General features: G+C 36.0%; 2 protein-coding genes and 1 pseudogene across 4 annotated transcripts in view; 2 read left to right on the top strand and 1 right to left on the bottom strand.

Moving 5' to 3' along the window:
- LOC123538560 (kinesin-like protein KIF9) overlaps positions 1 to 2,536 on the bottom strand; it is a 36,273-nt gene extending 33,737 nt beyond the window's left edge. For all 3 annotated transcript variants that reach the window (XM_053529920.1, XM_053529921.1, XM_053529922.1), the window contains exon 1: positions 2,455 to 2,536. The gene's annotated coding sequence lies outside the window, so the exon portion shown is untranslated. The remainder of the gene's footprint in view (positions 1 to 2,454) is intronic.
- A 102-nt stretch (positions 2,537 to 2,638) lies between these two features.
- On the top strand, positions 2,639 to 11,431 carry LOC123538561 (protein N-lysine methyltransferase METTL21A-like). Its single transcript, XM_053530798.1, has 4 exons — positions 2,639 to 3,019; positions 3,804 to 3,915; positions 6,597 to 6,969; positions 10,950 to 11,431. The coding sequence occupies exons 1-4, from the start codon at positions 2,687 to 2,689 to the stop codon at positions 10,951 to 10,953; spliced, it is 822 nt and encodes a 273-aa protein (XP_053386773.1). The 5' UTR covers positions 2,639 to 2,686; the 3' UTR covers positions 10,954 to 11,431.
- On the top strand, positions 7,870 to 25,515 carry LOC128545921 (protein N-lysine methyltransferase METTL21A-like; annotated as a pseudogene).
- The last annotated feature ends 295 nt before the right edge of the window (positions 25,516 to 25,810 follow it).

The following is a 25,810-nucleotide window of genomic DNA, read 5'->3' as shown; positions in this document are numbered from 1 at the left end:
AATTATTAACATGTGATATTCGCTACATTTAAGTATGAATTATGATAATGATTACCGTAGTCAAAATAATTTGACATTTAGATTGTTTTATTTTTGTGACGGGGCAATCTAAAAGTCAAAACTTTGAAAGCCCAAAATAATTGAGGAAAAATCACAGTACACAGTCATGTAATGTTATTGGTTTTATCCTTTGCGCAATTAGGCTGTGTAGACACACGGTAAACGTTGATCCTGTACAGTACATACATCAATTTAAATCACCAGAAAATTTGTTATTTTTAATTACTACCGGTAGGTAACATTTACATAAATCAATGAGGAATTGATTCCACTTTCGGTACACAGGAATCACTTTTGGCAGATACCTTTATGAGATTAATTCCATTTTGCCTTGCACCAAAGAGATTTTGACAAAATGAATGGGATTTTTTCTTTTTATGATGAGATCTTGTATCGGCAGACAGCCTTTATTACACTGAAAAGAAAACATATGTTTATTTGCAAGATCAATTTATCTTTGTAAATAAAGAAAACAGTTCCTTGCAGAGACACTTTTAACATAACTAAAAATTCTGTGCCTGAATAGGTTGACGAAAATTGTAGCCAAGCGCAGGGCCTGGTGACATGCATATTTCTTTTCAGTAAGGAATTAACTTTGAGCCTTTTCTTCAAAGCTGCTCTTTTGGAAAGGAATTTACATAAGCTATCAGCTTGTTTTCCAATCCATGTATTTGACATGTAAAAGTTTGTTGTACATGTTATGTGTATGTTGGACGCAGTGGTCGAGTGGGCTAAGACGCTTTCCTACGGAGGTGAAGGCTCCTGGTTCGAATCCTGGCTACTCCCACTGCGGTGACTGTGTCCTTGGGCAAGGCAATTTATCACGATTGCCTCAGTCGACCCAGCTGTAAATGGGTACCAGCAAATTGCTGGGGGTAAGGTATAATTGGTTTTAACTGTTCTTAAAATAGGGTCGCTCAAAAGATCTACAGAGCTTATGTTAATTGTTTCACAAAGCGATGGTAAATAAAATTTACCTTTACCTTTATGTTGCTTCAAAAATAAAATATTGTTTAAACTAAAGCTGCTCTGTCTTAAAAGTGGAAGTTCAGTTATATTTTAATTTTTCTGGCTCTGATACACTTCCATTTGGAAAGAAAAGCTTTGAAGTCAAACTCATGATAATGACCTACACTTGCACTCAGTTACAAACATTTTGTTTGGAATTTTGGGCATTCATTCAGCGTTTTTTTTTTCATGAAGGAAATTCACCTAGGGTTTCTCCATCTTTTTGTTATTCTTACCACTACTCGTCACGCAAATGTAAGCAAAGTTTGGCCTTACAATCGCTTCAATTTCTTCAATCTTCTTCGGTGGCATTTTGACACTTAAATTGTGAATAAACAGGAGATTTTCCCTGGAAATCATTATCACCGGATGCTCTATGATATAAAAGTGAAATTCAAGCACCTAATAAGCATCTTATGATCAGCAAGTAAAAGTCTGCATTGCAGCAAAAAGACAAATTTTGACAAAGGACCCAAGTACAGCAGGGTGGATGTGATTTTTAATTGCGTTTGCGCAAAATTTATGTGATTCTCGCAAAAAAAGGGTGAGAATATTACGATTTTGCAGCCAAAAGTGATCCTTGGGTACAGGTAAGTTTTATTTGAATTTATGGCGTGAAATAATCAGCAGATAAACCTATAGCATGTATACTCCTTTCTCATGGTACCGGGGCTTCCATGATACCGGTGTAAACAGTTTTCTCGCGAGACTTTTATGTTAGCCCCGCCTACCAGTTTTTGACATAATTACTGGAGCAAAACTGATGCCTCTCTTCGATATCACACATTTTTTTGCGAAAATGTCAGGTTTACTGGAGAGTTGTTTACCTTTTTAGACAAAACCATTTAAAACATGATTTTCTACCTTTGACCTCCACCCCCTGTGTCAAATAATCCTCTATATTTCCTGTAAACAGTGTTTATTATCTTAAATTTTTAGCGAAAATATAGTCTGACAGATTGCTGATGACGTCACTAAACCGGAAGCCATGTTGTTTCTATATTTAGGACATTTCTGAGAAATGAAAATATGGCAAGCCATTAGGCAAAAATAATAGAATTACATCAGTATGCAAAATATAATGATACCCAATTAAGCTCCTGTACAACCTGTGCATTTGCTATATGGGTCTGTCATTTAAAAAAGATTTTAATGTATATTCTCACAACATAACTTTGCTACTCTTTAATTATGGTAGCTGGTGAAATTCTTGCCAAAATTTTAGACCTAGATAGATCTACCCAGACCATGAAACCCGCAGTTCAGTGTCACTTCTGTTGAACTCAAACTTTTAATAAAAAATGAAAAACTCTCTACAATTAATGCAGCAGTATGAGTGCAACTATGTAAAATGACTTCAATTACTTGACATCAATAAAATATTACCTGATGCAATAAGTCCTCAAAAATATAAGAAAATTAAGGCAAGTTGCTTCTCCAATCTTGTTTTCCTAGTTGTCAGGTGCACTGCGCATGCTCTCAAAACTAATGGTTCTTTGCTCATTATTTGGAATCCATATTTACGCAGAAATAAAATATGGTACCAGGCGAAGGAAGCTAATTTCCGCTTCCGGTATAAACACGGCGGCCAGCTCAGCGTGAGATTTATTTCCGACTGATGTCCAAATTAACTTTATGTCCGACCATTTTTCTTGATAGTTATACAATTTACCGGTATTTGATTCTTTCATCGATTTGTATTCAGTTTGCATTCTGCCAGTCTTGTAAATCAACACCTTTCTATGACAGCACTGCTGAACAATGCAAAGCATCTGCCTTAGGCTTTGCAACTGCTGAGAATATGAACAATGCATTAGCAGTTGTTGTGTACAATGAAGATAGTGTTTTTCCACTGCACAAACCTGAGAGAACATTCAAATATTGTGATAGAGATATCGTTATTAAGCAGGATTGGTCAGGTTTAGGTGTTGCAGCAGTTGTATGGGATGCTGTAAGTTTCCATATAATTTTTTGGATTTCAGTAGTTGTCTTGAATAATCTTTACCATGACCTACTCACCTAGTTTTTGTTTGTGAAGCTTACGCAAAAAAAATTGTTTAAGCACGTAGCTAAATTCAGGTGAGCCATCATGGGCCTCTTGTTTAAGTTACGTCATTAGTGTTTCGTATTTCAGTATCGAGGAATGTCTAGATGACATGTGTTTATAAAAGGTTACTTCCTTGTGAAATGGTGTCGTAGATAAAAGGGATGATCCTAAAGTAATGTCACTGTGTCCCTTGTGTGCTTATTCCTCTGAGTATAATAATAAAAATATATCGAAATGTACAAAAATTCAATTCTGATAATATGGCAAAATATTCATATTTATATACAGACATGAGCGCTGTCCAGAATATCAAGGATGATACTTTGAAAAGAAATGAATATTGATAGCAGTCAGTAAGAAATGTCTCGGACGTCAATAATGTCGGTGATGTGCGGCGGTCGCTGCAACTATGCCATCCATACATACATCATTACATGTCGATATTGTTAAAACTATGCAACATATCTTATCAATATTTTTAGACATTATTGCAAATAGATAAAGATACTTTGGTATGCATTTTTGTTACACACGATTTACAGCTACAGGGACATTACTTTTGGACCAACCCTCATAAGCATCATTTTCCCCATCAGGTACTATATATATGGTGCAGTGGCACATTTAATTTAGTAGACAGACAGTCTCTATATATACATATATTGTATTTGACTGTTAATATTTTCAGGCAGAGGTCTTGTCTGAGTATCTAGAGAACAGTGCGGATATAGTGAAAGACAAAACGGTGATAGAGCTAGGAGCTGGGACAGGTCTGGTTGGAATAGTTGCATCTCTGTTAGGTAATTTACCTTCAATTTCATTTATTTATTCTATATTTCATAGAACGCAAGTTAGTATTATTTCTGAAACATAATGAAAGTTGCATGTTGAGGCAACCATATTTATATTATTCTACAGATTTTTAAATTAGATTTTTATAAAATTGTTGTATAATTGATTTTAAGGAAGTATGAGTCAAGTATGCATCTCCTTGTTAAAATCAAAAGCAACAGAAAATCAGAATAGATAGCAATACAGTATCGGAAAAGATACCAATAATAAAATATCAAAATAGGTAACATTAAAATATCAAAATAGATAACAAAAAAATATCAAAATAAATAGCAGTTAAATATCACATTTATGCTCCCTGAAGGGGGGCAGTTTAAAATTGCACTGTCCGTCTGTGTAAATTCTTGTCCAGAAGGGATTTTAAATTTACTTGGCATAAATTTTCACCTTAATGAGACGGCTTGTCATGCGCAAGGTTAAGTTCACACTTAGATATAAGGTTAAGAGGGTCTTTTTCCGTGTCTGGTGCATAACTCTGCCATCCATGAAGGGATTATAAAATAACTTTGCATAAATGTTAACCATAATGAGATGACATGATGATTGTCATGAGCAAGATCCAGAACCCTAGCTCTTAAGATCAAGTTTAAGAGGTTAATGGTTAACATGGTCTGTTTCTTGTCCGGTCCATAACTCTGCCATTTATGAAGGGATTTGAAAATTACTTGGTATAAAGGTACCCGTTATTTAGATGACGTATCATGCACAAGACAGACCCCTAGTTCCAAGGTCAAGACTCAAGGTCAGAATTAGAAGTCAAAGACTGTTTCTTTTCTTGTCTGGTTAATAACTCTGCCATTTATCATGGAATTTGAAAATAATTTGACACAAATGTTAACCATATTGAGAATATGTGTCATACATATGATTTGGGTCTCTTGGGTCAAAGTGAAGGTCATGAAATGATGTGGTTTTTTTTTGCGCAGACAGCTGTAGCATTTTTGGGCATGCTTCATGGGTATTTGTCACCGAGCACCTGTTTTATCTCAAAAACTAATGCAGATTGTGAACTGAAAGTTTACATGTCTCCGGGGTTATAAAACTGGGTGATAGCATCAAGTCCCATTACTCTGGCATGCATTTTTGGCAAATTGTGTCCCCATTTAGGTCTCAAAAAAACAATGCAAATTTTATTGAACTGAAACTTCACACATTTCTTCGGGTTTATAAAACTAGGTCATAACATCAAGTCAAATAACTCTGACCTGTATTTTGTGTTTTGCTAAATTATGTCCCCTTTGAACTTAAAAACTGCTGGTGATTTTTTTTTTTTTTTTTGCATGCAAGTTATTATCTCCAAAACTAATGCAGATAAATGATAGAAACTCTATCTTCAGGTAATTTAACTTTTAGGGTAATTTTCTGCTTCTTGGAGAACAATTCGAATAGACAACCAATGGCTTCTTAAGAACAGCTCTTGTTTTTTAGCTCATGTATCATTTAGTAACGATGTGAGCTTTTGTGATTGCCTGTCGTCTGTCCAGCTGTTGTATGTATACAGTTTCTTGCGAACACAATAGAGACCACATTTTAAATTGATTTTAATCAAACTTGTACACAACTTGTATTGGCATAATATGTCGGTTCCTTTGGAAAACTGGCCAGATCCCGTTATAGGTTCCAGCCCCGTAAGTTAACGGGCAAGAATTTGCTATTTTGGCTTTTGCAGCCATACAGAGACTTCATGCAGTCTGATCAAGGTCGGCACTGTTTGCCATTCAGTTAGTATCTTTTTGGTAAGCACCCCTTTTAACAGCTAATGGTACTGTCCAAATTTAAAGATGAATAAAATAGAAATTTAGCAGGGTAAGGGTTCAACACCAAAGTTTACCTTTGAATACTTTATTAGCACATTTGAATTATGAATGAACACTACCCTAAATAATATGAGCCGTGCCATGAGAATACCAACATAGTGGGTTGGCGACCAGCATGGATCCAAACCAGCCTGCGCATCCGCGCAGTCTGGTCAGGATCCATGCTGTTCACTAACAGTTTCTCTAATTGCTATCTCTGAAAGCGAACAGCATGGATCCTGACCAGACTGTGCGGATGCGCAGGCTGGTCTGGATCCATGCTGGTCGCAAAGCCACTATGTTGGTTTTCTCATGGCGCGGCTCATATTTGGAAACTACAGAACACTTAAGATTAACTCCGTATACCCAGCAAAATAATTGCTTCCTACCGAAACTGAACGAAGATTGGAACCCATTGAACTGGATTAGTTCTTATACACAGATGAGCCATTTCCTTATTAACTTGCCCTATCCATAGGTGTTAGGCCCAGGCTCAGCATCGGGCCTATATATGACACTTGTACCGAAAAGGGTGCATAAACTGGATGTAATGCTAGGGGTGTGAAACCCATTACTGTTACAAGTTACGCCCAGATCAGAGCATGACAATACCTCCCTGACTCATATATAACAGTCTTTGGTATCTTCTAGTGTAACTTACTTTGTATATTGTTCATTGTTTCAGGTGCTAAAATTCATATATAACAGACTTTGGTATCTTCTAGTGTAACTTACTTTGTATATTGTTCATTGTTTCAGGTGCTAAAATTCATATATAACAGACTTTGGTATCTTCTAGTGTAACTTACTTTGTATATTGTTCATTGTTCCAGGTGCTAAAACAACAATTACAGATCGTGAAGAAGTTTTGCAGTATCTACAAACAACGGTCAAAAGTAACTTACCTGGGGCCATATACAAGAATACACAAATTCTACCACTTGACTGGACCAGAGATTTGGACAAGTTCCACACTACCTATGATGTGATCTTAGGAGCTGATATTGTCTATATTGAAGAAGTTTTTGATGATTTGCTCAGCACCTTAATACAGCTCAGTAATAAAGAGACAGTTATACTTCTGTCATGTAGAATTAGATATGACAGAGATACTAATTTCCTAAACAGACTTGAGGATCATTTTGATGTCGTGAAAGTACTATATAGCAAAGAGAAGGATGTAAACTTGTACAAAATGACAAAAAGGTAAGGCCAAAAATTGATAGGGTTTCTGCATACTAATGCAAAGCATTTGTTTTTCCAGTTAATGTGATGATATAGATGTCATTTCAGTTAGATACAGCAGGGGCGGCAAATTCAATTGTTTGTATTGCCCAGGTTGTCCCAAAGCTTGTATGGACAAGTGAAATTTGACCAGAATTTACTATATAACTATCATACGGACAAGTAAAAACTAGCAAATAACAAAATGGACAAGCAAGTAAAAATCAGATTTCACCGCCCCTGTACAGATGCACGCTAAAATAAGATTAATTTATGTCTGCATTATCGATAAGTTTGTATAATTATGAGCTATGGTGGTCTAGCTGCATGGGTTTTTATGGTGAATCAAAAGTCATATTCCTTTTGAGTGAAGTTCAGTTAGAAATTTGCATGAGTACTTGTCTAACAGTGTTCTACAAAATGATGAAATTGTATAGCAGTACAAGTTACACTTTGTCCTGCTAAATTTCTAAAATGGACTAGTCCATCATTCAATTTGGGCAGTACCATTTATTATTCAAAGGGATGTTTACTGAAAATTTATTGACTGAGTAGCAAACAGTGCAGACCATGGTCCCAGAGGCAGAATTACTTGCCACCAGCAGTCTTAAGATTTATAAAGGATATATCTAGGTGTTCACAGATTCATTGACCAGCCACTGTAGAAGAAGAAAAAACCTTTTAGCAGCTTCTCAAGAACCACATTCTGGATCTTCAATAAACTTTATCTTTAGCTACCTAGGAATAACCTTTTTCATGTCTGTTCAACAGTTCTGCTCCATTGCACTAAACTTTTAAGTGAAACAACATTGAACCACTATGCTACTAAACTTCTGTAACAAACTTGTACATCTTCCAATATTGACGTTATCATTAGCTGTTAATAGGTGATCTTACCAGAAAGGTATTGCGAACAGTACAGATCACTATCAGACTGAAAGGATATGAAGGCTGATCATGATCTACACTGGTCACAAAGGCAGAATCAATCATTACCAGCATGGTAAGGGTACAGAAACTTTTTATCAAAAACGTTTTGCCATTTGTTCAGCAAACTTTAACAGAAGAAATGGTGACCTTTCTCATTTTTTTTATTCAAATGGTTTCATTTAACTGCAGTTAACTGATTGCAGCATAAGGTCAAATTGCAAAGCTGCTTTACAAAATGTCTAATGGATAACATGATGGATGCTTGACAGATGTTGGTTAAAAGCATCCTTGCATCGACTCTCTTCAATTTTGTTCAAATGATATCACTGGAAATGTACTTTATCACTTCAAGGTTCCGAAAAAAGAAAAACTTTAAAATAATGTTTTCTCAAGAACCACATAATATTTATTGCATTTTCACAAATGTTAGTCTATAGCAGATAAAGGAAGGATCGTTCAGAAACCATTCAAATGGCTTTGCTCAATGATAGCACTCACTGATGTAGAACTAAAGATATAAGAACCTGTAGCCAGCTTGCAGCACGTGAGCCTGCCTTTGCAACCAGCATAGACCAGCTTATCATGGGCTGCACTGTCACTTGAGATTTTGTGTCATGTACAAACCCAATGCTTTTATCATAGAGGCAAAGGTCACAATTGAAGGTCAAAAGTCAAATTAAAGCTTATCCAGTGCATTTCTTTTTCATGCATGATGGGATTATTGTTATATGCCCGAAGGGACGTACTGTGAAATCATTTTTATTCGCGTAGGACGAATTTTCGCGTATTTCGCGCTAGAACCGATGCGCGAATTTAAGGCCGCGCTATTATTTTTTTTAATTTATTTTTTCATTTATAAATGAAAATGCGCGAATTAAAGCCCGCGCGAAACAGTCCTTTTTCACATTTGTGCGAAATTTCATTCCAGCGAATTTAAATGATTTCACAGTATTAGGTTTTGGTCCGTGTCTGTCTGTCTGTCCATCCCATTAGAAATTTTGTATCCTCCCTATAACTCTTGAACCCCTTGAAGGATTTCAAAGAAACTTGGCACAAACGTTCACCACATTGAGGTGACATGCAGAGCGCTTGTATCAGATGACTAGCTTCAAGGTCAAGGTCACACTTAGGGGTCAAAGGTCATATGAGTGTGTTTCATGTCCACTCTGTAACTCTTGAACTGCTTGAATGATTTCAAAGAAGCTTGGCACAAATGTTCGCCACACTGAGGTGACATGCAGAGCACATGTTTGGGATGTCAAGGTCAAGGTCACACTTCAGGGGTCAAAGGTCATAATTATATGACTTTACTATGTGTATATTGCTCTGCATTGCAGTGCTCCTGTTTTTATTTGGCAGGTGTTCTCTTACAATAATGTTTTTTTTATGCCCACAAAGGAAGGCATATTAGTTTTCAACTGTCCATCCGTTCATTAGTTCGTTCGTCACAACATTTTTGCTTGAAGGCACTTTACTCGTGAACCACTGCACCCAGGACCTTCAAACTTCACATGCTGATAGTACTTATTGAGTACACGACCTGTAATTTGGGGTCACCAGGTCAAAGGTCAAGGTCACAAGGTCAAACTAACTTCTTGCATGAAGGCACTTTACTCTGATATAATCCTTTGGGCATATATTGCCCCGCTTGTCGGAGCTCTTATTATGTAAAACACCTTGTTATTATTCCTAATGTTATTATTTACAATTCTTTATTTCCCTATGCACACTATGACAGTTAATTTCGAGAAGTGGCTCAGTACTAAGGCTCTAAAGTGGCTCCAACTTTTTATACAACGTTCCCTGAAAGAGTGGGGTGTATAATGTGAACGTCCATGGTGAGTGGCAGGCGGGCAGCCGGCATCCAAATGCATGTCTGTTCTCTAAGTCAAATAGTTTTCATCCAAACTTCATCAAATTTGGTAACAATATTTGTTGGTATAATATCTTGGCCAGGTTTGATAACAGTCTTGAGTTATGGTCCTTTAATTAATTAAATTATTGTGCATTTAGCCTTGTCTACTCTTAAGTCAATCAGCTTTCATCTGATCTTCACCAAACTTGCAGATTATGTTAACAGGCATAATATGTCGGTCATCAGTGAGCAAATATGGTTCAGCAACCAGAAAATCCCCACAGGCAGTCTTGAGTTAAATCCCTTGAATTAATCGAAAATCTTCAAATTTAGCCTTGTCTGCCTTTAAGTTTAACAGTTTTCATCCGATATTCATCAAACTTTTTGACAAGTTTTGTGGGCGTAATTTGATAACCAGCAAAATCACCACAGGTGCATTTGGATTATGGCCCTTGAATTATTTGAAATATTGCAAATTTAGCCTTGTCCACTCTCTAAGGTGAAGTTTTCATCGGATTTTCATCAAACTTCATTACAATTTTGTGGGCATAATATCTTGTACAAGATCAGTAACCAGCTACTCTTTGATTACAGATCTTGAATAAGGCCATATTTGATGACGGGCAAATTTTGTGACAGTCTGCCACTTTTGTTTAAATTGGCGAAAAAAGTTGGTGACAAGTATGAAAACCCAGAGGAGACCCTGCATATGTTATACCTGATCTAAATGAGTCCTAGACTAGAAATCCAAGTCAAAGTTTAAACTGGGTTTTCTTGGTCAGGGTCTTTTTGTAAAACTATACGAAAAACTATGGTAACACTTGAGAATCCACATGACATTCGGTAAGGAAAGTATGAAATCAGACCAAGACTCAAACCCAGGACTATGGGAAAGGTTTAATGTTCCAACAGTTGAAATACTAGGCTGCTTACACATTTTCACCACTATGTTTAGTAGTAGTTGGAGAGCTATCCCTTTTGGCCAGGCATTGTTGTTCTACAGTGTACACTTTGTTTAAATTTTAGTTTGATGCACAATTTCATTATCTTTGTAATAACTTGACAGATTTGCTGTAAAATATATATTCCTCATAATAGCCCTCATCATATGTTGCAAGGGCCATAACTCTAACCAATATTTTATTAATTCTACCCATCTTATTACTTAAAATTTCAGGTAAAAGTTTTGATGCATTTCGGTCTATTTTTGTGGTTATGCATGCAATGAGAGCAGACATCTGAAGAGACATCTGAGGAAACCTACAAGAGAAAAAAAACATTTAAATGTAATATTTGTAAGTTTTCCAGCAATTCCAGCGGTCATTTTAGGAGACATAATATGAGTACACATACTAGAGAGAAACCCTTCAAGTGTTATACATGTGATTTTGCATGCTGCACAAGCAGTAACTTAAAGGTACATACATGTATTAGGACACATATTGGAGAAAACCCCTTTAGATGTGATAATTGTGATTATGCATGCAATGAAAGCGGTCGTCTGAAGACACATATGAAGATACATACTGGAGTGAAACCTTTTAAATGTAGTTATTGTGATTATGCATGCAATAACAGCAGTCATCTGAAGAGACATTTGAAGATACATACTGGAGAGAAAGCTTTTAAATGTAATATTTGTAATTATGCATGCAGTAACAACAGCCATCTTAAGACACATATGAGAATACATACTGGAGAGAAACCTTTTAAATGTAATGTTTGTAACTATACCTGCAGTGAAAATAGTAGTTTGAAAAAACATCTGAAAATACATACTGGAGAGAAACCTTTTAAATGTAGTAATTGTGATTATGCATGTAATCAAAGCAGTTGTCTGAAGAGACATATGAGGATACATACTGGAGAGAAACCTTTTAAATGTAATGTTTGTAACTATACATGCAGTGAAAATGGTAGTTTAAAAAAACATCTGAAAATACATACTGGAGAGAAATCTTTTAAATGTAGTAATTGTGATTATGCATGTAATCAAAGCAGTGATCTGAAGAGACATATGAGGATACATACTGGAGAGAAACCTTTTAAATGTAATATTTGTGATTATGCATGTAATGAAAGCAGTTGTCTGAAGACACATATGAGGATACATACTGGAGAGAAACCCTTTAAATGTAATCATTGTGATTATGCGTGCTATACAAGAAGTTGTCTGAAGGGACATATGAACATACATACTGGAGAGAAACCCTTCAAGTGTAATCTTTGTGATTATGCATGCAATAAAAGCAGTTGTCTGAAGATACATATGACGAAACATACTGGAGAGAAACATTTAAAATGTAATTATTGTAATTATGCATGCAGTAACAGCAGTCGTCTGAACAGACATATGAGAATACATACTGGAGAGAAACTTCTTAAATGTAATATTTGTGATTATGCATGCAATAACAGCAGTCATCTGAACAGACATATGATGATACATACTGGAGAGAAACCTTTTAAATGTAATATTTGTGATTATGCAAGCAATAACAGCAGTCATCTGAAGAAACATATGAGAATACATACTGGAGAGAAACCTTTTAAATGTAATTCTTGTAACAATGCATTCAGTGACAGCAGTCGTCTGAAAATACATATGAGGATACATACGGGAGAAAAACCTTTTATATGTAATACTTGTAAATATGCATTTTGTACAAGCAGTAATCTGAAAATGCATATGAAGAAACATACTGGAGAGAAACCGTTTAAATGTAATGTTTGTAATTATGAATGCAATGCAAGCAGTAGTCTGAAAAAACATACAAGAATACATACTGGAGAGAAACCATTTAAATGTAATGTTTGTAGTTATGCATGTTGTGCAAGCAGTGATTTGAAAGTACATATGAGAATACATACTGGAGAGAAACCTTTTAAATGTAACATTTGTGAATATGCATGCTGTGCAAGCAGTAGTTTGAAGAAACATATCAGGATGCATTCTGAAACCCCTTAAATGTAATACTTGAAATGTATGTAAAAAAGCAGTGATCTGAAAACACATGAGGAACATACTTAAGAAAACCCTTTTGAATGTAACATTTGTGGTCATTTATGCACTGAAAGTAGTTATTTGGAAAAAAAGGTATGAGGATACATACTGGAGAGAAACAATAGTAATGTAGTGGTTGTAATTATGAATGCGATTAAAGCAGTTGTCTAAGATTATATGATAACGCATGGTTCAGGGAATCCCTTTTGTTGCCATGTTTGTATTTATCTAAGATAAGAAGCCTTCTTTAAACATTCTACAGATAAACCTTTAAAAAGTGATGCTTGGTACTATGCTTGCAACAACTGAAGTAATTTGAGGACATTGTAATTCTTGCAAGAAATAAATGTGTTAAATGTTATGTTAATGATCGTGCAGGTGATAACAGCATTACTTAAATAATAAGGGAGAAAAAATAAATGATAATTCATGCAGGAATTATGGGATATGTTAATGTGATTTTTAGGATTAACCTTTTAACAACAGCTGTACTCTGAAAATGAATGATAATTTATACAGGAAATTATTGTGTTAATGTGATTTGGAGATTATTTTAGATCATCTAGTGGTCTTCTACTAAAATTGTTTAAATTATTCGCCTAGGGTCAAATATGGCCCGCCCTGGTGGGGGCCGCATGCTTTTCACAGACTTGTAAAGAGAAAAACTTTGAAAATCTTCTTGTCCAAACCACAAAGCCTAGGGCTTTGATGTTTATTTTGTAGTATCATCTAGTGGTTTTCTAACAAGTTTGTTCAAATTATCTCCCTAGGGTCAGATATGGCCCACCCAAGGGGTCACATGGTTCATATAGACTTTATATAGGAAAAAGCTTTTAAAATCTTCTTGTCAATAACCAACAACATTCATATTTGGACCATATGAATAGTTTTGAGTGGCAAGATGAACCTTGATATGAGTTGACATTGGTTTTGACCTAGTGACCTACTTTCACATTTCTGTAGCTACAGCCTTCAAATTTGGACCACATGCATATATTTGTGCACCGAAAAGAACTTTGACCTTGACATTGACCTAGTGACCTACTTTCACATTTCTGAAGGTACTGGCTTCAAATTTTGACCACATGCATAGTTTTGTGTTTCGAAATGACATTTGACATTGATTTTGACCTAGTGACATACTTTCACATTTCTGAAGCTACAGCCTTCAAATTTGGACCATGTGCGTAGTTTGGTGCCCGGAAAAATAACTTTGACCTCAGTTTTGACCTAGTGACGTACTTCCACGTTTTTGAAGGTATAGTCTTAAATTTTGACCACATGCATTGTTTTATGTTCCGAAATGAAATTTGACCTTCATTTTGACCACATTCACATTTCCGAAGCTACAAGTTTCATCTTTAGATCATATGCATATTTTTATGCCCCCCTTCGAACAAGGAGTGGTATATTGTTTTGCAGATGTCGGTCTGTCAGAATGTAGACCAATCCGTTTCCGGATGACAACTCAAGAACGCTTGGGCCTAGGATCATGAAAGTTGATAGGAAGGTTGGTCGTCACCAGCAGATGACCCCTATTGATTTTGAGGTCTGTATGTCAAAGGTCAAGGTCACAGTGACCCTGAATAGTAAAACTGTTTCCGGATGATAACTCAAGAACGCTTGGGCCTAGGATCATGAAAGTTGATAGGGAGGTTGGTCATCACCTGCAGATGACCCCTATTGATTTTGAGGTCTGTATGTCAAAGGTCAAGGTCACAGTGACCCTGAATAGTAAAACGGTTTCCAGATGATAACTCAAGAACACTTGGGCCTAGGATCATGAAAGTTAATAAAGAGGTTGGTAATGACAAGCAGATGATCTCTATTGATTTTGAGGTCAGTATGTTAAAGGTCAAGGTCGCAGTGACCAGGAACAGTAAAATGGTTTCCAGGCAATAACTCTAGAACGCTTGGGCCCAGTGTCAGTAAAATTGATAGGTTGGCCATGACCAGAAGATGACCCCTATTGATTTTGAGGTCATTAGGTCAAAGGTGAAGGTCACATTTACCAGGAACAGTTAAAACGGTTTTTGTCCAAAACCATAGGGCCTAGGGCTTTGATATTTGGTATGTAGCAAATCTAGTGGTTCTCTACCAAGATTGTTCAGATTATTTCTCTGGGGTCATATATGGCCCCACCCCTGGAGTCACATGGTTTATGTAGACTTATATAGGAAAAAACTTCGAAAAACCTCTAGTCCAAAACCACAGGGCCTAGGGCTTTTATATTTTGTATATGACATCATCTAGTGGTCCTCTACTAAGATTGTTCAAATTATTCCCCTAGGGTCATATATGGCTCCGCCCTAGGGGTCACATGGTTTACATAGACTTATATAGGGAAAAAACTTTGAAAATCTTCTTGTCCAAACCACAAACACTATGGCTTTAATATTTTGTAATGTAGCATCATTTAGTGGTTCTCTACCAAGTTTGTTAAAATTATCCCCCTAGGGTCAAATATGGCCCCACCCTGGGGGTCACATGGTTCATATAGACTTATATAGGGAAAAGCTTTTAAAAACTTCTTGTCAATAACCTACAACATTCAAAGTTGGACCACATGTATGGTTTTGAGTGGCAAGATGAACCTTGACATGAGTTGACCTGGATTTTGACCTAGTGACCTACTTTCACATTTCTGTAGCTACAAGCTTCAAATTTGGACCACGTGCATAGTTTTGTGCACTGAAATAAACTTTGACCTTGACATTTTCCTAGTGACCTACTTCCACATTTCTGAAGGTACAGGCTTCAAATTCGGACCACAAGCATAATTTCGTGTTCCAAAATGAAATTTGACCTTGATTTTGACCCAGTGACCTACTTTCACATTTCTCAAGCCACAGCCTTCAAATCTGGACCACATGCATGGTTTTATGTACCGAAACAAACTTTGACATTTACATTGTCCTAGTGACCTTCTTTCACATTTTTGAAGGTACAGGCTTCAAATTTGGACCACATGCATAGTTCTGTATTCCGAAATAAAATTTGACCTCGATTTTGACCTAGTGACATACTTTCACATTTCTCAAGCTACAGCCTTCAAATTTGGATCTTATGCATGGTTTTGTGTACCGAAACAAACTTTGACCTTAACATTGACCTAGTGACCTACTTTCACATTTTTGAAGGTACAGGCTTCAAATTTGGACCAAAAGCATAGCTTTTTATTCCGAAATAAAATTTGACCTTGATTTTGACCTAGTGACCTACTTTCACATTTCTCAAGCTACAGCCTTCAAATTTAATTTGGACCACTTTCATAGTTTTTGTACCTAAATGAACTTTGACCTTAAGATTGACCTAGTGATCTACTTTCACATTTCTCAAGCTACAGGCTTCAAATTTAGACCACATGAATAGGATTGTGTACCGAAACAAACTTTGACCTTGAGCTAGTCTTGTCAGTGGATGGCGCCAAGATCGCTCTATAATCTATTGTTAGGTTAATAGGTTAAAGGTCAAGGCCAGATTAAACCAGAATGGTTTTGTTTACAGTGAGCATATAATTTCTGTTCCTTGTGCAATTACTGAATGCGTCAAGGGGGGCATTTCATGTTCGACGAGCTCTTGTTGTGTTAAGAATTGAAATTTGACATTGATTTTTAGCTCACATGTCACAAAGCAACAAGGAGAGCTTTTGTGATCACGCAGCGTCCGTTGTCTGTCCGTCCGTGCGTCCATAAACTTCTGTTTGTGACCACTCTAGGGAACTTTATGAAAGTTGGTCACAATGTTCATCTTGATGATATCTAGGTCAGTTTTGAAACTGGGTCATGTGCAGTCAAAAGCTAGGTCAGTAGGTCTAAAAATAGAAAAACATTGTGACCTCTCTAGAGGACATACTTTTAAATGGATCTTCATGAAAATTGGTCAGAATGTTCACCTTGACGATATCTAGGTCATGTTCAAAACTGGGTCATGTGCCTTAAAAAATTAGGTCAGTAGGTCAAATAATAAAAAAACCTTGTGACCTCTACAGGCCATATTTTTCATGGGATCTGTATGAAAGTTGGTCAGAATGTTCACCTTGATGATATCTAGGTCAAGTTCGAAACTGGGTCATCTGCCATCAAAAACTAGGTCAGTAGGGCTAAAAATAGAAAAATCTTTGTGACCTCTCTAGAAGCCATATTTTTCAAAGGATCTTCTGATGAAAAATGGTCAGAATTGTTATCTTGATGATATCTATGTCAGGTTTAAAACTGGGTCTTGTGAACTCAAAAACTAGGTCAGTAGGTCAAATAATAGAAAAAACGACGTCATACTCAGTTCAAAACTGGGTCATGTGGGGACAGGTGAGCAATTCAGGATCATTATGGTTCTTTTTGTTACTAAGTACCTACTTTCACATTCCTCAAGCTACAGCCTCCAAATTTGAAGCACTTGCATAGCTTTGTACTTAAATGAACTTTGACCTTGAAACTGAGATAGTGACCTACTTTTACATTTCTCAAGCTACAGCTTTCAAATTTGAACCACATGCACAGTGTTGAGTACCGAAATGAAACTTGACATTGATTTTGACCTTGAGCTAGTCTTGAAATTTGGAACATTTTAAAAATGACGCAATGGTGGGCGCCAAGATCACTGTGGTCTCTTGTTCAACAATTCTTCCATGAATTTTGGTCAGAGTGATTATCTTGGTGAAATCTAGGCCGAGTTTGAAAATGGGTCATCTGGGATCAAGAACTAGGTCACTAGGTCAAATCAAAGAAAAACCTTATATATGCGATAGAGGCTGCTTTTTTCAATTAATCTTGAATTTTAGTCAGAATGATTACCATGATGGAAACTAGGCCGAGTTCGAAAAGGGGTCATCTGGGGTCAAAAGCAAGGTCACTAGGTAAACTCAAAGGAAAAGATTGTGTATGCGATAGAGGCTGTATTTTTCAATTGACCTACCTGAAATTATGTCAAAATGATAACTTTAATGAAATCTAGGCTGAGTATGAAAACGGGTCATATGGAGTCAAAAAGTAGGTCACACTAGGTCAAGTCAAAGAAAAAAAATGTGTATGCGATAGAGGCTGTATTTTTCAATTGCTCTTCATGAAATTTGGTCAGAATGATTGCACTGATGAAATCTAGGTCAAATTTTAATATGGGTCATCTGGGGTCAAAAATTAGCTCACTAGGTCAAATTGAAGAAAGATAGATTTTTATTTTTAATTGATCTTCCTGAAATTAAGTCAGAATGATTGCCTGAGTATGTAAATCAAGAAACATAACTCCATCCTGCTATTTGCAAGAATTATGAAGAACTTTTGGACTTTGAAAATCATGAGGACAATTTTTCTATTTTACAAAACAAATCTGATGAGCGGCAGCACCCGCAAAGCGTGCTCTTGTTTATAAGAGGAATAGAACAACAGAAAACAAGAAATACCTTTAAAAATGATGGTCGGCGAATTGTAATAAGGAAAGAAGATTATGAATTTTTCATCTAACATTAATCTTTCATCTAACATTTTTCAAATTGCAAAACTAAACACCGCACTTTAACAATTTAAATGGTTCTCTTTTAATTTTTCGCAAAGGTTTCGTAGGGTTGCAATTTTGTTTCTTTTATCCTTAGACGAATAATTACAGCAGTAGTTTGATGAAGATTCATGAAGCGGTTCATGAGAAGAGGTCATTAAACGTGTTTATATTTTTAGCTAAATTGGTCCCTATCCCCATTTTTAACAAAATAGCAGGAGACCTTACGATATTGTTACACATTGAGTTTGATAAAAATCCATTACATTTCAGTGGTTAATGCGAAGAAAGGCATATCTCCTTTTAGCTATAGTGGTCCCTAATAGGGCCCAAGTTCCTATATAAATAAATTTGGAAGAGGACCTTATAATGCTCCAGACCAAGTATGACAAAGATCCATCAAGATGTTCATGAGACGCTGTATAAAGGCATTTCTAGTTTTAGCTCTAGCAGCCCCTAAAAGGGGATAAATGTCCCAGCTGAACAAAGTTGGCTGCGGGCCTAATAAAGATGCTACAAATCAAGTTTGATTAGAATACATGAGAAAAAATCAATTAAAGGATTTTTTTATTTATTATTTTTATTTATTTCTAAAACAGGCCGACTGATCCCGCTTTAACAAATGCATATTTGCTATTCATGAATCTTTGGACAATGACGTCACATCTATAAAAAAAAATGAAGGTCAAGCAAAACATACAATTGTAATTATTTCAATATTTCTGTTTCATAAACAAAGTTTGACCGTAGTCATATCACATAGATAAACTGTATGCAGCGTACCTTCATTTCAGTGTAATGAGATTCAGTCATTATATAGCATATATATAATAAAACAGATTTCAACTGAGTTCAATATTTGCATACAATACTAAAGAAAAATATTCATATATAATAAATCAGTTAAAGTGGCATTATGCGCATCTCACTGCACATACTGTGTTTTGGAAAATGTTTTATAAAAGCAATTTTCGGTTGCTGTACATTTAAATGTGTTAAATTAACGATAATGCCGCATAAGTAATTGAAGTTGATGCTTTAGAAATAAGGTTATCGGACAAATGAAATTATAGTTCTTTTTTGCGATCTTCTACGCAGCGATTTCTATAGTTGAAGGGAAGCAACTCCTGTTTGCAGTTTGACTTTTTAAAAAAAGACTGCCCCAGTCAAAATAAGAAAAGTCATATTTGGAAAGTTATTATTTCGTACTGGTAACAGGACGAGTTTAGTTTATAGGTTTAAAAGCTATAATTTCCTCCTCCCTTTTTACACACACAGCTATTTCAGCTGATTTTTTACTTGAAAAATGCTCATATTTCCACTTTAAATAATTTATTAAAAATATATCAAAGCAAACAAGTACTCATTTTAATATGCAATCTGAATAAGTCACAAAAGCAAGAAACCTTTTCATATACAGGCGACAATTGTAACAAGGAAAATCTTTTAAAAAACACTTCTCTACATAAAAGACTCTTATCACACCCTTATTCATGTGATACGCAGACCGTATTCAGCTCTTTCTTTAATTTGATATATGTTGGTATTTGAATAGGTTTTTATCATATTTATTAAACTTACTTATCATTTTGAGATATATCAATATTTTTGCTAAATATTGTAGCGTAATGGCCTCTAAAATCCACATGGCACCAGTGCTACCAGACTTGTAAAACCTGTGGTAGAACTTTCACACACATATATAAGATCGAAGACACAAAAGTTCGTTTCTGATGTTTATTTAATTTCAGGTAGTTAAAGAAAGTCTTTTAATACAAGTAATTTTATTGTCTCAGTGTCCATCTTTCAAATAATATTTAGCTACTGTAAAATGTTAAGAACTAATTATGTTTGAGTTGTCTTTCATGAAATCTACATATTTAGAAGGTAACCTAACGAGGCATAATGGTATTTTGACTTACGTTGGCAGAACCACGGTTGTTGGCTCTGCCGCCTTGCCTCCCTGATTGTCTAGTACATAGACCTTTTATATGCACCGGCCAGACTGTTGATTACTAAATTAAGATGTAGTTTTCCTGGTGTTATGTCTTAACCTGCCCAGAGCTACGATAACTTGTCAGTTTTATATTTCAACAATTTTAAAAGGTAAAGAGTTTCTTTTAACTAATTTTGAATGAATATATATTATCCAAGACATTGAATAATTTAGTCTTTTAAAACAATTGCCTAGCACACTATTTTGAAATTACATTACGATATACTGAGCCAAAGTTAGCTTTAAAACTGTGAACAGCATGGTTTATGATGAACGCTTTGTCTACATTTCACTCAGCGTAGCACAATCAACAGAGTGAAAGAAATTGACACTCTCGTCCAATCAGGCAGTGTTGCATAAATCTTTCATTTTGATAAATTATCTATAATGCGTTATCAAGTAGTTTGATTTGCAAACTGAAGACACGTGGCATAGGTAACGAAAACGAATTTAGACGGCGTCGTCGAAAAACAGAGAAAGACAGTCAGTACTTTATAAAATTTATGACTGTTTAAATGCAATATTACCAGTTTAGTATATATGTGAATTTGGATATTTGATTAAATATCAGAAGTCTGTGACAATTGAAGGAATGTGTTTGACTAAGTTTGCAAACTGCAAACATTAACCATTATCATTCTGGATACGATTGATTCTGCCTTTGTGACCAGTGCAGATCTTGATCAGCCTGCACATCTATGCAGTCTGATCAAGATCAGCTATGTTCGCCATTTTAAATCAGTCAGTATCTTTTTGGTAAGAAAATAGAAAAAAGTGGAAACTTTTTGGTAAGCACCCCTTTTAATAGTTTATGATACTGTCCAGATTTAAAGATTGATAAGCTCATTATAGAGATTTAGCAGGGCAAGGGTTAAAGTTTACCTTTGAATACTATGAGAATATTTCAGTTATGATTGAACACTACTGTAAATAATATTTCAGTTGAAAACTAGAGGATATTTACAGTTTTCTCTGTGCGGCTTACTTTGTCCTCATACCCAGCAAAGTACAATTGCATCCCATTGACACTGAACCATGATTGGACCCCTGTCAGCTAGACTATTGGCACTTTCCTTTCAATTTGCCTTATCTATAGGCGATAGGCTCAGCAGCAGGCCTATACATGACACTCGTGTTGAAAAAGGGTGCCTGAACTGGACGTAATGCTAGGGGTGTGAAACCCATTACCACTCTGAGTTACGTCCCTATCGGAACATAGCCCGCCCGCTTAGCTCAGTATGTAGAGCGTCGGTCTACGGATCACGGGGTTGTGAGTTTCTATCCTGGGGCGGGGCGTATGTTCTCCGTGACTATTTGATAAACGACATTGTGTCTGAAATCATTAGTCCTCCACCTCTGATTCATGTGGGGAAGTTGGCAGTTACTTGCGGAGAACAGGTTTGTACTGGTACAGAATCCAGGAACACTGGTTAGGTTAACTGCCCGCCGTTATATGACTGAAATACTGTTGAAAAACGGCGTTAAAACCAAAACAAACAAACAAACTATCAAAACATGACAGTATTCCCCTGACTCATAAATAACAGTAATTGGTATTGTATGGTGTAACTCACTTCAAGTATTGTTCATTGTTTCAGGCGTTGAAACCACAATTACATATCGTGAAGAAGTTTTGCAGTATCTACAATCAACGGTCAAAAGTAACTTACCTGGAGCCATATACAAGAATACACAAATTCTACCTCTTGACTGGACCAGAGATTTTGACAAGTTCAACACTACCTATGATGTGATCTAAGGAGCTGATAATGTCTTTATTGAAGTTTTTGATGATCTGCCTAGCAACTTAATACACCTCAGTAATAAAGAGACAGTTATACTTCTGTCATGTAGAATTAGATATGACAGAGATACTAATTTCCTAAACAGACTTGAAGATTATTTTGATGTGGTAGAAGTACTTTATAGCAAAGAGAAGGATGTAAACTTGGACAAAATGACAAAAAGGTAAGGCCAATTGATTGGGTCTCTTGATGCTAACGCCAAGCGTTTGTTTTTCCTGTTAAGTAGATGTTTTGTGATCATATATAGATGTCATTTCCATTAGATACAGATGCACGCAAAAAGAAGCTTAAATATTATGTCTGCATTATCATTAAGTTTGTATAATTATGAGCTGTGTCGGTCTAGCTGCATGGGTTCAAAACCGCCATTATCTTTTGAGTAAAGTTCAGTGAGAAAATTGCATGCCTATTTCTCTTATAAAGTACTACAAAATGATGAGATTGTATAGCAGTAACAGTTAATGTTTAGCATGCTGAATTTCTAAAATACAATTTGGGCAGTACCATCTATTATACAATGGGGTATTTACTGAAATTCTATTGACTGAATAACAAATAGTGAAGATCATAATCAGCTTGCATATGTTAGCAGGGTGATCGTGATCTGCACTGGTCCCAAAGGCAGAATTACTTGTGACCAGCAGTCTTAAGATTTATAATAGAGATATCTAGGTGTTCGCAAAGTTATTGACCAGTCACTGTAGAAGAAGAAAAAAAGCTTTCAGCAACTTCTCAAGAACTAAATTCTGGATCTTCAGTGAACTCTGGTCTGCTCCACTGCACTAAACTTTTAAGTGAAACAGCATTGAACCCTATGGTGCTAACTTTCTATAATAAACTTGTACATCTTCCAATATTGACGTTATCATTAACTGTTAAAAGGTGAGCTTACCAGAAAGATATAGCGAACAGTACAGATCACTATCAGACTGCATGGATGTGCAGGCTGATCATAATCTACACTGATCACAAAGGCAGAATCAGTCATTACCAGCGTGGTAAGGGTAAAGAAACTTTTTTTTCTCAAAAACTTTTTGCCAATGGTTACGCAAACTTTGACAGGAGAAATGGTGACCTTTCTCATTTTTAGCTCGCCTGAGTATGAAGTGCTCAATGTGAGCTTTAGTGATCTGTCGTCCATCGTCAGTCGCCAGTCATCAACAATTTGCCTGTTAACACTCTAGAGGTCACAATTTTGGCCCAAACTTACTGAAACTTGGTCAGAATGTTACCCTTGATAAACTCTTGGATGAGTTCGATATTGGGTCATCAGGGCTACTCGGTTCAGGGTTTTGCTTGAAAATTACTGATCAGTGCCTTAACTCTCTTATCTTTCTTAGAAAGTCATTGTATTTCTATTGGGCCTGAGACAAGGTCATAGTCAGTGTTACTAAACAAATGTTTATCACCATGAAAAAGATGGTTTCCTGTTCATAACTTAAATTAATTAGGATTGACTTACTGTTACCAAACATGATTTATAGCAGGCTGGCTTTGGAGTGTATCAGAAATTGGTTTTTGCTCCATATCTTTAATTTGTGCTCAGGGTAAGCTATTGTGCGTCCGTTCATCCACACTTTCCCATAAATTTACAACATCTATTAAACCAACTGGCCAATTTTGAGGAAATTTCATAGGGATATTCCTTGGATGGTTTTCTTTAAAATCCGTTCAAAGAATTGAATTCCATACAGAACTTTTGTTGCCATGACAACTGAATGAAATACTTTAAAAATTTGTACAAAACCACTGGTCATGGGGCTTTTATATTTGGTTTGTAACATCATCTTATAGTTCTTTAAAGGTTCGTCACCAAGTTTTTTTAGCTCGACTATTCGAAGAATAGTCGCGCTATCCTACTCGCCCCGGCATTGGCGTTAGCGTGAACGTCACACAAATATTTACAAAGTCTATTGAGATATTGCTTTGATATTTTGCATACTTGTTTACCGTTATGACATCAGTCTGTAAAAAGGTGGAGGCAACTCTATCAAGCATTTTGACTGAATTATGGCCCCCTTTCGACTTAGAATATGCTTATTGTAATGTTGGGCCTCCGTGGCTGAGTGGTTAAGGTCGCTGACTTCAAATCACTTGCCCCTCATCGATGTGGGTTCGAGTCTCACTCGGGGCGTCAAATTCTTCATGTGAGGAAGCCATCCAGCTGGCTTACGGAAGGTCGGTGGTTCTACCCAGGGGCCCGCTCGTGATGAAAGAATGCGGAGGGGCACCTGGGGTCTTCCTTCATCATCAAAGCTGGAATGTCGCCTTATGACCTAAATTTTGTCGGTGCGACGTTAAACCCAACAAAATAAAATAAATTATTTTAATGTTAAAGTTTTACTCACAGCTTATATTATACTATCAAGCACTGAGAATAGTCGAATGCGCTGTCCACTGACAGCTCTTGTTAATTATCTTCTTAGGGTCAAATATGGCCCTGCCGTGTGATTTACATGGTTTGGATAGAATCATATAAGGAAAATGCTGAAAATTTTCTTGCTCAAAACCACAGGTCCTTGGGCTTTGATATTGTTACATATCATCATCTAGTGGTCCTCTACCAAATGATTTCTGTCTTTGTTTATACTAGACATATTTGAAGCAGACTTGTGTTACTGTCCATTATCTTTAACCACTTTAGAGTCATTGGCAGCTCAGGCTTCTTCAGATGTTTAGTCAGCATTGAAATAGCGAGCGCGTACCGTCTCCTGTTTCAGCTCGTGTTAGTTCATTGGAGCGAAAAGTGCTAAAGATAGGCTAATGTGGTCACATTTTTGTTCCTTATTATGTGTCGATAAAAGGGTTTCCTTTTTCAATGAGGAAAAAACAAATGGCCAATCTGTCTAATAAAAGGTATGTGGATGTCCATTTAAGGGTGATCTGTCTTTATGATCAGTATTTGTATGTGTACTGAATATGAACTGCTCTGTCTTTTGTAGGTCTGTACACATAGCCAGCCATGGGCTTTTGTAGATCTTAGAATGTTTTTATTAGTCAGCATATGGAGCAGGCAAGACAAAGCGAAGTACATACTGCAGAAATGAATTTTTTACTACTGCGACACTTCTTTTAATGCTATTAATGGTATTACAGGTAGAATGGAGCATGGAGAAGAGAAACGCTTTAGGTGTCATATTTGTGATTTTGCATGTAATTGGAATAATAGTTTGAAGAGACATAAATGATTATTCATACTTGCAGAAAAAAAAACACTTTGAATGTGATATTTGTGATTTAGCGTGTAAGCGAAGAAATTATCTGAAAAGACATATGAGAAAACATACCGAATAGAGACATTATAAATGTAATACTGGTGACTATGCATGCAATGAGATCGAACATCTGAAGAGACATATGAGAAAACATACAAGAGGAAAAACATTTAAATGAAATATATTGTAATTTTTCCAGCAACTCCAGCGTCATTTTAGGAGACATAATATGAGTACACATACTAAAGAGAAACCATTTAAGTGTTATACTTGTGATTTTACATGCTGTGCAAGCAGTAATTTAAAGGAACATATTAAGAAGACACATATTGGAGAAAAACCCTTTAGATGTGGTACTTGTGATTATGCATGCAATAAAAGCGATTGTATGAAGACACATATGAAGATACATACTGGAGAAAAACTTTTTAAATGTAATAATTGTAAGTATGCATGCTGTTCAAGCAGTGCACTGAAGAGACATATGAGGATACATACTGGAGAGAAACCTTTTAAATGTAATAATTG

The sequence above is a fragment of the Mercenaria mercenaria genome, chromosome 18 (assembly GCF_021730395.1).
Source record: "Mercenaria mercenaria strain notata chromosome 18, MADL_Memer_1, whole genome shotgun sequence".
In the NCBI taxonomy this organism is placed as follows: domain Eukaryota; kingdom Metazoa; phylum Mollusca; class Bivalvia; order Venerida; family Veneridae; genus Mercenaria; species Mercenaria mercenaria.
The sequence above is the reverse complement of the archived record's forward strand: the minus strand, read 5'-3'. Positions and strand labels throughout refer to the sequence as shown.

Bases quoted from the DNA above. Each gene is read 5' to 3' on its own strand.
- LOC123538561 (XM_053530798.1), top strand. From the start codon at position 2,687: ATGTCCAAATTAACTTTATGTCCGACCATTTTTCTTGATAGTTATACA. The intron at 3,020-3,803 runs GTAAGTTTCCAT...TAATATTTTCAG, and splicing joins CAGCAGTTGTATGGGATGCT to GCAGAGGTCTTGTCTGAGTA. The intron at 3,916-6,596 runs GTAATTTACCTT...TCATTGTTCCAG, and splicing joins AATAGTTGCATCTCTGTTAG to GTGCTAAAACAACAATTACA.